The 15,093-nt window shown below is 35.9% G+C and overlaps 1 protein-coding gene across 3 annotated transcripts in view; it reads left to right on the top strand.

Annotated features, from left to right (window-relative positions):
• The window catches only part of LOC107696497 (vacuolar protein sorting-associated protein 41 homolog), a 33,268-nt gene that overhangs the window by 12,808 nt on the left and 5,367 nt on the right, over positions 1 to 15,093 (top strand). For all 3 annotated transcript variants that reach the window (XM_016496854.1, XM_016496853.1, XM_016496851.1), the window contains exons 3-16: positions 1,366 to 1,473; positions 5,027 to 5,104; positions 5,234 to 5,308; positions 8,352 to 8,414; positions 8,871 to 8,936; positions 11,268 to 11,387; positions 11,476 to 11,622; positions 11,735 to 11,801; positions 11,894 to 11,991; positions 13,528 to 13,657; positions 13,792 to 13,907; positions 14,009 to 14,065; positions 14,181 to 14,242; positions 14,348 to 14,429. In XM_016496854.1, the coding sequence (XP_016352340.1) occupies positions 1,366 to 1,473; positions 5,027 to 5,104; positions 5,234 to 5,308; positions 8,352 to 8,414; positions 8,871 to 8,936; positions 11,268 to 11,387; positions 11,476 to 11,622; positions 11,735 to 11,801; positions 11,894 to 11,991; positions 13,528 to 13,657; positions 13,792 to 13,907; positions 14,009 to 14,065; positions 14,181 to 14,242; positions 14,348 to 14,429 (1,269 nt within the window). The remainder of the gene's footprint in view (positions 1 to 1,365; positions 1,474 to 5,026; positions 5,105 to 5,233; positions 5,309 to 8,351; positions 8,415 to 8,870; positions 8,937 to 11,267; positions 11,388 to 11,475; positions 11,623 to 11,734; positions 11,802 to 11,893; positions 11,992 to 13,527; positions 13,658 to 13,791; positions 13,908 to 14,008; positions 14,066 to 14,180; positions 14,243 to 14,347; positions 14,430 to 15,093) is intronic.

Here is a 15,093-nt window from a genome sequence, read left to right as displayed (position 1 = left end):
AAAAAAATTGGGGGGGGGGGGGGGTGAGTACCGGCACTTCTTTTTTTCCACTTCAAGCACTGCTTGTAGCCATAATGAAAGCAACCGATAGTTTACCTCAGATCTTGAAAATAAATATAAGCAAAGATGTCCGTTAAAACTGTGGACTCACTGCGAACCAACGAGTGTATTCCATAACAAAGATGTTATCAGTCACTCAGTATGTACATTTAATAATGTTAAAAAGCTTTAAAATGTATTAATTATATTATAAACGTATCTATATGGTTGTGAGTGCAGTGTGCTTCCAGAGAGAGCCCGCCCACACATGCTTCTGATTGGCTGTGATATTTGATTGATTCTGTCACGTCGTGGTATCGCGTCGCGTCTGGTGTGAACACCAAGCGGCAACCTTCCGGTCTCTCTCGTGAAACCAACACGGAAGTGACTTAAACTGTAATTCGTTAACTGGCCGCTAAAGGCTGGCTGCAAAAGGGAGTCAATCCCATAGACTCCCCATGTTAAAATGCCCAACTTTACAGCAGAAAAAAAACGTTTACAGCCTGGTTCAAAAAATGATTTTGGTCTATATAGCTAATTTTGCCCTTCATGACAACTGTGAGGGGGGTGAATTTTTGTTATAACTCATCCGTTTAAATTATATTAAGCCTTAAAATTCTGCATAATTAAGGGCGTGTGCACTTGAGTGACAGGTGGATTGCCGCTGCTGTCACCACCGTCGAGCTAGGTGGGCGTGGTTTCAGCAACCAGCTCCCGCCTCTGCCCATTTTCGATTATCCGGGAGTGACGCGCTGCCAAGATGGCGACGGCCAGCTACGCCCACTTTGAGCTTCAAAAACACTCTTTAGAAACCTACGGGTGACGTCACGGACACTAAGTCCATGTTTTTTTACAGTCTATGTTGGACACCCAAATTGCTTGTCACTGGAATCTTGTCGCATCACGTTTAGTTAGGACACGGTGAGAACCAGGATGACGAAATCCAGACAGTTTCTATTAAGTGGGAGCACTGACAGTTACAGTCCATTTCTGATTTTATTGTTGTTTGTATTGTCACGTTGCAGTATTTTGCTTAATAAAAAATATATTTTACTTTTGGTATTTTATATGCTCTGTTGGTTGTTGGTGTGGAAGCATCACCCGGGGGGATTTTTTTGTTTTTGTTATCCCCACCGGGTATAAAAAATAATTCAGCAGAGGCAGGGATACATAGACCAGAAGGGGGGAAATCCCCCCATCCCCCCTTAAAAAATCACACCCTGCATATTACTAATACTAATTATGAATGTGTAAATAAATTGTATACTCTGGTGGTGCCTCTTGAGCTAAAGGTTAGTGAAGAATGGGTGTGTTTTGTTTGTACAGGAGGAGGATACAGAGGAGGAGCCTAAACTGAAGTATGAGAGGCTGACCAATGGTGTGACCGAGATCTTGCAGAAGGATGCGGCCAGCTGCATGACAGTGCATGACAAGGTGTTTAAAAGCTATTTTGCATGTTTTTAAGAAACAAAGTGTAGGACATGATGTGCATATACAGTGCAGGTTTTTTTTGAGTGTTTGGATGTATTTCACATTGTACAGAAATGTAATTATTTAATTAGAAACTTAATTGTAACTTGTTTTCACTGTTTTAAAAATCTAATTCTAGATTTATAGTTTTTTTTTCTTTTTCATATATATTTTTTTAATTCTTAAATGCAAAGATTTGGAGCAGATTATTATTATTACACTTGTGTAGTTCTGAATATAATATTTTTGACTTGTCTTCTCCACACTGTACTTTTCTTAGAGAAGTGCTTAGGCACAAATGCTCACAGGCCACCAACATTTTGCTGATTTCCTGCTTATTTCCTCTACCTTTAGATTTCTATGTCTTCTTTCCGTGTTTTTCCCGGGCTTGATATTTTTGTTGGTGGAACATTCTATGTGGGCTGGTTAATCGTCATGGCAGCCGGTTCACTCATGCACAGACGCTATGGAGGAATAGTCATACCTAGTTATGTCTCCTCACCTGATGTTTTATTAACCGCTATTGATTTTAATTTTTTTTCCCCCTCTTTTCCTGCTTTTCCCTGGGGACTCTTCCCCCCTTTCTCTTCTTCCATCTTTAAAAAAAAAAACAACAAAAAGGCAAACTTGCAAGAAGAGAAGACGTTGAAAAGCTGAATTTCCAATGAGTCCCCCCTTTTTTCACTCTTTCACCTTCTCTCACTTTGTCTAGCTCTATCATTCCCTGCATCTGTTTCTTCCCTTTAGTCTTTTATGCATGTGCTCCGATGTGCATTCCGCCACCTAGACACACAAGAACACGCTCGTGCCAGCGGCCCTCCTACCTAATGTTGCCTCATAGTTTAAGTGCCAGGAATCCAAATTTCATTTCAGCAATTCCATTTTGATAAATCCCTTTAAGAGCCACTGAGGCTGGTGAGGCCACACCTTTTATTTATTTATTTTTGGCTGATTTTATTTGGGGAGATTGCGGGGGGTTCTGTTGGACATGCTCGACTGTGCCTGTAAATATAAGCATTTCATTATAGACTGCAGTGAAGCATGGGGCGGCTCGGTGTGCTGCGACAGGAAAAGGTCTGTGCACGTGTAAGCAGGTGTGTGTGTATATGTGTTTGGACGCAGGGTAACCTCAGTTTCAGAGCTGGACTCATTCTGTGTGTTGGGTTCATTTGTTGGGTTCAGTTTTCAGATGGCAGAGTGATAGACCCAAATCTGCAGGGTGTCAGACTAATTTTAGGTTGGTGGTTGGACTGGACTGAACATCACCTTATGTGGCCTGATTTCATTTTATTTGTTTAACCTGAGTGACACTATGCAAAGCGCATGCACATCTTATGCTCTTCTGTAGCTAATAAAATCCAAAATCAGCTTTATGCTACTTTAATGACCAATATTTATGTAACAGAAGGGAGCACATGGAATTCACTGATTTCATTCACCAGGGCCTTGGTAATTAATTGGAAATATCAAACAATCAAATAATCAAACAATAACATTGACAAGAAAAAGAGAACTCACTACTCTTGGTTGGAATACTTAATTACCTAACTGCAATAATGCAAATTAGTGAATATTAACACAAAGTGTAGGCTTAAAAAATATGCAGCTTTTAATTGTATGCCTGATTTTCAGTCAGACTCAGACAGCAATGAATCAGTATTAATGTGTAATATCTAAAAATCAGTGTAGACTTAGAAACAATTTATTATAATGTATGTAATGTTATGATCAATTATTGTAATGTTGTCCAGTAATTATAATTTAAATTTTTTATATCAATAGGCCTACTATTATCTTCACTTATACTTGTCCCTGTTATCACTGTTGTGATAATTGATTTACAATAAATAAATAATAATATTAAGAAAAAGAAGAAGAGAATTGAGAAAATTACCTGGCTTGCTCTGGGACAGTTGTTTCACCTATTGATCCAGATGAAATAGTGTTAATCTGCTGAATACCATGTCAACATGTTATTGTAAGAAATGTTCTGCTGGTGAAGATATACTGTATGTAATATTCTGTGACTACTGAGTGACTTTTTGAAATCAACATTAACTGAAAATATATCATATTTCTTAAAGTGGTCATAGGATGCCCATTTTCCACAAGATGATATGATTCTTTAGGGTCTTAATGAAAAGTCTGTATCATAGTTTGGTTAAAATTTCTCAATGGTAGTCTAAAAAACACCTTTTTTGCCCTGTCAAAAACAGCTCTTTTCAGAGCATGCAGTTTTGTAGCATTTTCCTTTAAATGTTAATGAGCTCTGCTGACCCCGCCCCTCTCTTCTGCGCTACTTTAGCCGCATTCATCGTGAAACTTGCTAATTAGCACATTATTAGGAAAGGCGATTTGCAAATATTCATTAAAAAAACCTTATACTCACTTCTTCTGTAGGTGAAGCTGGATCACGAATGATTTGCGCGAACATAGTAATTAATTAATTAATTACTTAATTAATGAAGGTAATTAATTTATGTAGATCAATTTCAGTTCAAACAACTTGTAAAAGTGCATGTAGCATTATATGACCCCTTTAAAACATATTCCCACTCTCATTATATCATTATATTTTCTCATTCATCAGCACGTGCTATTCCAAAGGGGAAAAATGGCTTGTAATATTTAATGAAAGTATAATACTGTAAGTTGCTCTGACTCTGAAACAACTTTCCTTTTCTGCTGACATCACTAGACCTCATTATAAGCCCCTCCCCTCCAACCACCTGTTGTATATAGAACTCTTTGCACTATACCTTTGCATATAATTATATAAAGTTGTATATAGAACTCTATTAATTACTTTTGCATATAATTACAGTTATTTAATTGTTTTAACATCTTGTTTCAGTTAACAAATTAATAGGAAGATAAATAGGTTACAACCGATGATTTACGATGTTGCCTGGAAATGCATGCACTATTTAGTAAGCAGCCTTCAAAAATTTTGGTGTGTGAGCTTTATATCTATAATATAATTTATAATATACTCCTAGACCTTTCAAACTGTAAAACTAGAAAAGTAAACTTAAGTTTAATTTATCTAATTAATTTAGTTTTTTTAATGACAAATTTTGAATTGGTTGGTATTGGCTGTTCACATGAGATAATACTGAACGTTTACGTACGTTAAACTCTGAAATGTAATTGCATTAGTCTGACAGGCAGAGTGTTGGTGTGGAGGGCAGAGATGTGTGACCTGTGGCGCATATATTATGTTGAAGCGTTTTGATATGTCGGGGAAAAAAACACTATTTCACACTGGGCCGCTCTGATAAATAGGCTTTCCTGTCCTCCAACAATTTCACACTTTTTGCCCTCGTAGGGTCCAGCCGAAACCACACACACAAATGCACACTCTCACATACACGCACAAACACTGAGGCCTCACAGCCATGCCTGGTAAAACTCATTTTTAATACCTCCTCCACAGCTTTTAACTCTGTATAAGTGAAGGATGTCCCGTGGTTTTGACTTGTGTGTCTGACATGTTTGTGTCTCCTTCTGCTTTCAGTTCCTGGCTCTTGGGACACACTTTGGGAAGGTTTACCTTCTGGATATCCAAGGAAATGTTACACAGAAGTTTGAAATTGCAAGTCTGAAATTATCTTTGTGTAATTGTTATAGATCTGTCCATTTTTGAGCTATGTTATGTCTGATTATACCATTTTTTTTTTTACTCCTTTGTCTTTTCTCTTCTATGTTCTATTTATTCTTACAGAGTTCAGTGAAAATAAACCAGATCAGTTTGGATGAGAGCGGTGATCATGTTGGCATCTGCTCTGAAGATGGAAAGGTGAGAATTTCCTTCATTCACTTCAGCTCCCATTGTTCTTTAACTTACTTTATTAAAGGGGTCATATGATGGAAGCCCCGGCTTAGCGTGAGCTGAGGCCGGGCTAGAGTGAGCAGAGGCGGCGGGGTCGAGAACGGTGCAGCTGGCGGATCCGACGAAGGTGCGGCAAGCACATGTGACGATCCCAGGCTTCGTCCATGGTGAAAGCCGATCCAGCAAGCCACAGCGCAAAGTTGATGTATTCCCTCAGCGACCAGCATGGATCAGCTCTAGGCATGACGAAGCGGATATCGTCCTCTTTTGGAAGACCAAACAAAGTAGTTTCGCTTTCACAACGAAGCACACAGCGTCTTCAGGACATGGCGGCGGCAACAATACTACAGTGAGAATAAAAGTTACGCCTTCTTTCTTTGCGTGAACATTTGGGCGGCGTTATGCAAATCTTCCCACAGAGCGACGTAGGTATGTTGGGGCTTGTTAGAACGAGACGTTTTAGGTAGGTGTGGCTGACTCTTAACTTTTATAAAGAATATCTCTTTGGATTTGAGACTTTAGTCTTTGCAACTTTACAGATCTTCTTTATGCACCAAGAGCTTGTAACACTCCAAAGAGAAAGGAAAAATTGAAATCGCATCATATGACCCCTTTAACCCTTTACGATCAACCAATCACAGCCCCATCTCTAGTCTAAACCCCAAACCCTCAATTTATTCCTTAATTCAAAGGGCATTGACTTATCAATCAGTGCTAACAGGCCTTATTCCTGTCCCTTCTCCTAAAATCCAAGCGCAGTGATTGGTCAATAGGAATGTTGCTCCAGGACAAACAATGTTTATCCAGGAACAAGTTCTACTTCTGTAAATCATGCTAAGCATCAGGCTGGTCTAAGAGGCTTCTCAGAACTGCTGGTCTAAGAGGCTTCTCAGAACTAAACTGCTCTGTTAGGATTGGATAAGTTACAACCAACTTTTTAAGGTAGGAGTCTATTTCAAATTGGTGTAAAATCACAATCACAGAAATTAGGCAATAAATTGATTAAAGAAAGAAAGAAAGAAACTTTGTGTATAACGTGTTTTTTATCCTTTTGTATAAATTGATTTTTAAAAAATTAATCTTTGTGTATATGTTCCATTATGGCAGCAGCTATTAATTGATGATCCAATGATGGATAACATGCACATGCTACTATTAACTAGGCAAGGCAATATATATTTATTTATATATATTTTTCATTATATATTTATATTTAATATAGAATTGTAATTCAAAGTGTCTTACATTAAAATGATTAAAAATAGTAGTCATAAAAGAAAAAAAAAATACAAATACATAATAATAATAATAAACAATTAAAACTTTTTTTTTTAAATGGAAAAAATTTATAAATTCATTAAAATGATAAAAGGCATAATTAAAATGACTATAAGAGGCATACATAAAAATACTAGTGATTTATTGGCATTTTAAAAACATATTTAGGTGTCTGTATCACAGTGGTGGAGAGATTTTGTACACCCCCAGCAAAGTATGTAAGATTAAGGTAGTCTGCTGCATCTTCCATAACCCAGCACTCATAACTGACCTGCAAAATGGGGATTTGCATTCAGCGTTAATTCTTTTGAGTGTGTTTATGCCATTACCTGATTTTCAGGTATATTTAGTGAGCTGGGTGCTAAATCCACAGCTTACGCAAATAAACAATGCCATCAGCATCGCACAGTTCATTCTTAGTGAATTTCCCCACGAGAGTCTAAGGAGTTGTTTACTTGAGTTTTCATATCTTTCTCTGTTTGCAAGACATGATGCCTGTCTTCCCACTCAATACCAGCTCCGTCAACTCTGACACCTGCAGAAACACCACACAGCATTTGGTCCATTTTAAAATGTGTTTTAAAAAAAGAACTCCTCGATCCTTCTGTGATTTCTATCGCTCCTATCCATCTATCTGCTCATTGATCAGGAGCTGGTTGTTATCAGTCCACGGAGGCTAATCATCAGCACCTTGTGTGGCTTTCTCAGGCTGATCTGTGGCATGATAGACCACGTCTATTCCTGTTCCTATGGCAGAGGCGAGATCCTGTCGCACCTACACCAATTAAAATCGATATGGAGGCCATTGTTCGCTCCTCTGCACTGTTAATCCCAATTTACCGACTGCTTTGCTACTGTTGTTTGGCAAAATGTGACATGGAAGTTTTTTTTCATTATTAGGTTTTTCCAATAAGTATAAACGGCGCTTTGAAAATTATGATTTTCATACTAGTTAGCAATGGAAAAGGAAGCATACGAACAATTTGAAGTTGGTATTTTCCAAAGTAAAATATGTTTCATGATGTTTTCAGTGAATGATCTTGGCAATTCACAATTAATAATAGCAAACTTTTTCATATGTTAAACTATGAAATTATTAAACTATTGTTAATTATTAAGCATTAAACTATTACAAATCAATATAGAGGCCTTTGTTTGCTGTTCTGCACTTACCAGTCACTTTGCTATTGATGTTATGCAAAATATGACACATTTCTTAAGAGGAAGAGTCTTTTTTAGGTTTTTCCAAGAAGTAGAAAACTGCCCTTTAAAATAGATGTTTTTCAGAATAGCAAAGCTTGTTGCCTGACCAGAAAGACATGAACAATTTGAAGTCAGTAGTTTATTTTCCCCACCATCATCTTAAATGCAAGAGGATGCTTTACTTTTCAATAGAGTTGTACTTTTTTGAGACCTCACACTCATTTTAGTTTCCTCTTGTTTTATACAGACAGGTGTAGGTGAAATGTTGTGTTAACGCTTGTTTGTAGCCGGCGGGGACTGCAGCACCGCTAGTGATTAAGTCAGTAGCATAAAGGCGTGCAAGGGCAGAAAGAGTTGCCCTTTCCACTAATTGGGAGTCTGGCAGATGGTTAACTAGCCCACTGGATGGTCTGATGCTTTGCCCAAGTCAACTGTTATCGCAGAACGCATCTCTGGACCACAGTGATTTTACCTTAAAAAGACATCTCTGTCTCTCTTTCTCCATTTCTCTCTCTCTCATCTTTTCCAGGTGCAAGTGTTCGGCCTGTACACCAGGGAGGGCTTCCACGAAAACCTTGACTATCCCATCAAGGTAACTTATTGCTGTTAATGCAAGTTGTCGGTCCCCCGGTTTTGCTGCCTGATGGGAAATAGCCCTTTGATTTCGATTTCTCATCACAGCTAACATGGATAATTCTCGAAAACAATGTAATTTCAGCCTGCTACTAGTCTTAATTGATTTCTCTAGGGCATTTCATATCATGCATGAGCCGCCTGTTTGTTGAGCATGAGTGATGTCACCTATGGCACACATTAAAGAGAGCCGGCGCTGTCATCTTCTTATGTCGATACTTCTGTGTATTGGACTGTGAGGATCAATCTTTTAACTTTTCCTTGGTTAAAAAGGACTTTTTCGAGCATGTTTTCAGACTGGATGTAGTCTTAACCCCCTCTGAGGCACTATATGGCTTCAGAAGTACTGGAGTATATATTGATATTAACTCAGATGTTGCAGTATAATGAACAGAAATCTCTTGATCAATTCCAGGTTGTGGCTCTACACCCCCAGTTCAGCAAATCCAACAATAAACAGTTTGTGACTGGAGGAAATAAGGTAAGTCCAGTTTCACAGTCACCTGAGACTCAAAATTCACACCGTGAGCGTTGAAAGTTGTGTATGTTATTTCCAGATCCCAATTAGCTCATTGTCCATTTAGTTCCTGCCTCTCTGCTTTTAACAAAAAATGCATTTGTTTGGCAACTCTCATATTTTGAGAGGAGTCTGGTCACTCTGAAGCTGCTAAAACGTTCAAAACATGCACATGCTGCAGAATCATAAGCTTGGTTCTCGCTAATTATGGTTGGTTTTTGGTCTGCATCGGGTCCCAAATCCCACATTTAGTGGTTAGAACAAGTGCTCTAGAAATTTTGAGCCTTGGTGCTCATTGGGAGATGCAGGTTCGAATCCAGTTAGAATCATGGTCTAATTACATTTTCTCTCTATTTCTTCCCAAAAATTTCCTGTCTCCTCTTTCCGTGTTGCCAAGTCCGCGGTTTTGGAAGTCGCTGGGGTTGAAGCGACCCAAATAACATGATAGTTATTGGATTGCGAATTTTACCAGGGGAACCCCGCCAAAAAAACATGTATATGTAATTACACTACGATTCAAAAGTTCAGGGTCAGTATTTTTTTTTAATAAAGACAAATACTTTTATTCAGCAAAAATGCGTTCAATTGATCAAAAGTGACATAAAGACATTTCTAATGTTAACAAAAGATTTATTTTTCAAATGAGTGCTTGTTACTTTGGAATTTTCTATTTATCAAAGAATCTTGAAAAAAACAATGTTTCCACAAAAATATGAAGCAACTGTTTTCAATTCAACATTCATAGTAATTAGAATCTTTTTTTTTTAACACCAAATCAGCATATTATAATGAGTTCTCATCATGTGTCAAGACAGGTGTTAATGGCTGCTGAAAATCCAGCTTTGCCATAAATTGCTTTTTTTTTTTTTTTAAATACTGTATTTTTATCAAATAAATGCAGCCTTGGTGAGCATTTGAGATTTCTCTTAAAAACATAAAATCTTAACAACTCTAAACTTTTGACAGTAGTCAAGATTGGTTGCAGGCTTCTTGCAAAAAATATAAGGAAAAAAATGCATTCATCAACCACTGAATTTTGAAAGGAAGTGTCTCTGTTATTAATGTATTTTGAATGCCATAAAAATAAAAACAAAAGCCACATTCATACCTAGTCTGTGTGTGGCATTTTTGACACTTTCGATTCAAGGTTATCCACCAAGAGCGTTGCTGCTTTCTGCATTTGATTATTATCACACAAACCTCTCAGAAAATGTAGTTTTTCACCAAATAATATCCTACTTATCACAGTAAACCAAAACATTAAATACCTTTTCATAGAAATTCTGTTGTTTGAGTCTCTTCTCTGGTCAGTTCATGAGAGTATCGGTATCTTTTTCTCCCATGTGCTTTTATTCTTTCTGAAGTTTGATTGTGTTGTACTGCGTACCTAAGTGACTTTATGAATGTCCCATTATCTAAAGGTTGAACCGAATATTCCCTTTTCCTAAAATGGATTTTGATAATGCTTGTGAAATTATTTTTATTGAATTTCCGCCTGAATATGACCTAAACACCATGACATTGCCGATGAATCTGCCTAATACACTGATCCAATCCAATACTTACTGCAATATTAGCAAAGATGCATTAAAGTAATCAAAAGTGACCGTAAAAACTTTTATAATGTTACAAAAAAAATTATATTTCAAATAAACTCTGTTGAACTTTCTGTTAATCAAAGAATCATGACAAAAATATATATAATGGTTTCCACAAAAATATTAAGCAGCACAACTGTTTTCAACATTGATAATCATTTGAAATGTTCCTTGAGCACCAAATCAGCATATTAGAATAATTTCTAGGGATCATGTGATACTGAAGACTCGAGTAATGGCTGCTGAAAATTTAGCTTTATCATCATACATTAAAATAGATAACAGCTATTTTAAATGATCATACTTTTAATGCTTTTACTGTACTATTCACCAAATATATATATATATAGCTGTGATGTTTTAAGAGACATCTAAAAAAAATAAAATAAATAACCTTCACCTTTCTACCTTTAGGGTATCATCTGTCCCGGTAACAGTGGTTCTTTATTTATTTATTTTTGAGAGAGAGAGTGTGTGTAGGGGTAAAAAAAATAAAATAAAAATGGTCTCACATCAGAAATAAAAGACACATGTAGTCACACTGACTTTGACTCTGTTGTTTAGTACCTATTTGTGCTCTATGTTCTGCTGCCCTCTGGTGTTGTAGTGCAAACACTGTGGCCTATTTTGTTTTGTGTTGTTGAATTTCTGTCAGCAAATGCTTACTAACCTTAAATTAATGAAATATGTCCTGTAGCTTTTACTTTATGAGAGGAACTGGCTGAACCGTTGGAAGACCTCTGTTCTGCATGAAGGAGAGGGAAACATCACCAATGTGAAATGGACAGCCAATCTAATTGCCTGGGCAAACAATGTGGTACAATCAGATTTACACAAATTGTACATGTTAATTAAGATACCTTACTAATCATGATTTTATCTCAAATGTAGTGGATGTGTTTTAGGGTGTGAAAATTTACGACATCTGCAGTAAACAGCGCATCACTAACGTGTTGCGGGACAACACCAGTCTTAGGCCGGATATGTACCCCTGCAGTCTGTGCTGGAAAGACAACACCACGCTGATCATCGGCTGGGGCTCTTCTGTTAAGGTGTGTGTTCCGAACAACTGCAGATCAAGTGTTTTAATAACTAGGAAAGCTCATTTCTAAAACTATTTCTTTTTATTTGAATAACGTTCTTTGGTTCATTTGTTTTTCTCAGATATGTGTTGTTAAAGAGCGTGACCCAACACAAATGAGAGATCTACCCAGTCGCTATGTTGAGATTGGTACTGAAGCAATTACAGTCATACACATAATGAGAACATGTAACATAATTACATTTTTGTTGTTGTTTGTTTGTTTCTCTTATTTCTTTCAGTGTCAGCATTTGAGACCGAGTTCTTCATTAGTGGATTGGCGCCTTTGGCAGATCAGCTGGTCACTCTGTACTATGTCAAGGAGAGCTCTGAGCACGTGGTAATATATTACCCACTCTCACCAGAGCTCAGATCAGGGGCCTCATCAAACGTCCAAGGGGCTGCAAGATGACTTGTAGTCATTTCAAATGAGACAAAGCAAGCTTTTAAATCAAGCTAAAATCAAGATATAAGCTGACAATATGTTAATTTTAATGAATTTCCTCACAACTGGCAGTTTATTTAAGAACCAGGATTCTCATGGTCTTTGACAACCTGGATATATGACAGAAAATTAAAGTCATTGAAATCCTTTATAATAAAAATGAATTTATATATACACACCTTTATAACAAATAAATACATTTTGGTAACACTTTATAATAACTTTCATTAATAAATCATAACCATAAAAACATTTTTTGCACCAAAATTACAATCTGTTTAATGATATACTGAAGATAGTATACTAATGTGAGTGTTGAGGCAATACAAATTACAATCTGTTATGTCTCTAGCAAGCATTTAGCTAAACCTAACCAGCCACCCTTTACACAAACCTTGTTACAGTCCAATGCCCATAAAGATACTAAATGATTAGTAATCGTTCATAAACATTTACAAATGATGAATAGTTTCAGCTTTAGATTGGTGCACCAACATTACAATCTGGTATGTCTTTAGCAAGCGTTTAGCTAAACTTAACCAGCCACCCTTTACACACACCTTGTTACATTAGCTAAAAGTCCAATGCCCATAAAGATACTAAATGATTAGTAATCGTTTATAAACATTTACAAATGAATAGTTTCCACTTTAGATTGGCTACTGCAAAAACATGAACAATTGATTAATAAATGATTAGTAAAGATGTGTGAATAGGGTAAATTCGGGTCTTTCGGGACACTTTTTGCCATCGAGATGACTGCTCATAAAAGTATTAATGATTAGTTAACATTTATAAACATTTGCAAATGATAAATAATTTCCACTTTAGATTGGGTACTGCAAAAACATGAACAAATGATTAATTGTTTAGTAAGTTCATTAGTAAACATTAACAGGAAAATTATCTCATATTTCTATGTAAATAGAAATAGTTATGTAAATATATTAACTAATGATCTGTTAAACATGATATCATGTTTGTTAATGATTTATAAATAAAAGTTATTATAAAGTGTTACCCAAATTTCTATAAAGTTATGTCAAGCTCAAAAAGATTTTATTGGGTAAAAATTAATGTTTGTGAGTACAAAATATTTTTTTTTATAAAATCCCAGTTATCAGAAACTACTATAAAAGTCTCATAAATCTATAGAAGTATTGGATTTAATGATTTATAAATATTTTAATTATTTTAATGTATTGCCGCTGCCAGTTTCTGTAAATAAAAAAGGCTGAAAAAAGCAGCTTTGTCACTGCAGCAGAAGTACCAGAAATATCAAACAATGTCTTTGGCGATAGGGAGCCTCAGAGTCAAAAAATGTTGAGAACCGCTGCTTTAGATACAAAGTATCTTATTAGAAACCTTTTGTTTTGTATTACTGTGAGCGTAGAATGTACATATTAATAAATATAACTCTGTGTGTCACAGGAGGAGGAGTTCAGAACACGGCCTCGTTTAGACATCATCCAGCCGTTAGCTGAGGGCTGTGAGGAGATTTCATCAGATGCTCTCACTGTACGCAACTTCCAGGAGAACCAGTGCAGGGACTACAGGCTCGGTATGATGACAACAGGATGAATGAACAACTAGAATACGCAGAGGGATACAAATCACCCCAAACCCACAGTCTAATCAGTAAAATTCACATTTGGATTATATAATCATCATTTTAAATCTTTGATGTGATTCCAGAACACTCTGAGGGAGAGTCTCTGTTCTACATCATCAGCCCTAAAGACATTGTAGTGGCTAAAGAAAGAGACCAGGACGACCACATTGACTGGCTTCTGGAGAAGAAGAAATATGAGGTACGTGTTCAGCAGTCTAAGGAAGCATTTATATCATCATAACATTTGAAAATTTGAGTTGTACTTAATGATTTCTGATTTGATTCGGATGTTTTGCACAGGAAGCACTGATGGCTGCAGAGATCAGCTTCAAAAACATTAAACGGCATGATGTACAGGTGAAAACAAATGAATGATGCAATCTGGAGAAAGCTAGTCTTAGTTATTATAACGCTCTCAGATAATAACCTGGAATCACAGTGTGGCTGCTTCCTGTCTGTGCCCTGTGAATAGAAAATTGGAATGGCGTACATCAATCATCTGGTGGAGAGAGGAGATTATGATGCAGCTGCCAGGTACAGGACATCAACCCTCTGATTTATTGATCTGTTAACCATTTAAAATATGAATGAAAGCCTTGATAAACGCCCCATTTCTCTCTGTGTATTCCTTATTGACAGAAAGTGTCAAAAAGTGCTTGGAAAGAACATGGATCTCTGGGAGAATGAAGTGTACAGATTCAAAACCATTGGACAGTTGAAAGTGAGTCTGCAAATTTTTATTTCTTTTTTTTTTTAAATAATAATTATTTGCCACCCTGCAGGACTTGTATAGTAAATAGTAGTATAATGTTAATGAGGATACCTATTATTATTTTTGTCATTATTATTCAAAATAATTGTTATTAATAATAGTAGTAAGTCAGTGTGATGTTTTTATTGTTGTTGTTTTTATTATAATTTATACAATATATATTTTTATAACTTAATAAAATATTAATAATAAAATTATTGTATTAATTAACAAAACGTTTTATATCAAATATATGAATAATATATTAAAACAATTAAGCAATGATAAAATATAATGTAAATTTTTTTTTAGTGTGATCTTTATTATGATGATTTTGTAATATAATAATAATAATAATATCAAGCTATTATTATGAATTATCACTTGACAAAGTTGTGAGAAATGAGTAGCATTTTAATATATGTATATGTATATATATATATATTTTTTTTTTTTTTTTTTTTTTTTTAAAAAAAAAAAAAAAAAAAAAACTCTAGCTTTCTATTCTACTTGTTTTTCTTTGTTTGTGTATATATATATATATATATATATATATACACACACACACCTTGCTACGTGTACTGCGTTAGGCTAACCGAGACTTGTCATTTGCACTTATATATTGTTGCTCATT

Source organism: Sinocyclocheilus anshuiensis, unplaced genomic scaffold, assembly GCF_001515605.1.
Source record: "Sinocyclocheilus anshuiensis isolate Anshui unplaced genomic scaffold, SAMN03320099.WGS_v1.1 scaffold931, whole genome shotgun sequence".
Taxonomy (NCBI): Eukaryota; Metazoa; Chordata; class Actinopteri; order Cypriniformes; family Cyprinidae; genus Sinocyclocheilus; species Sinocyclocheilus anshuiensis.
The sequence above is the reverse complement of the archived record's forward strand: the minus strand, read 5'-3'. Positions and strand labels throughout refer to the sequence as shown.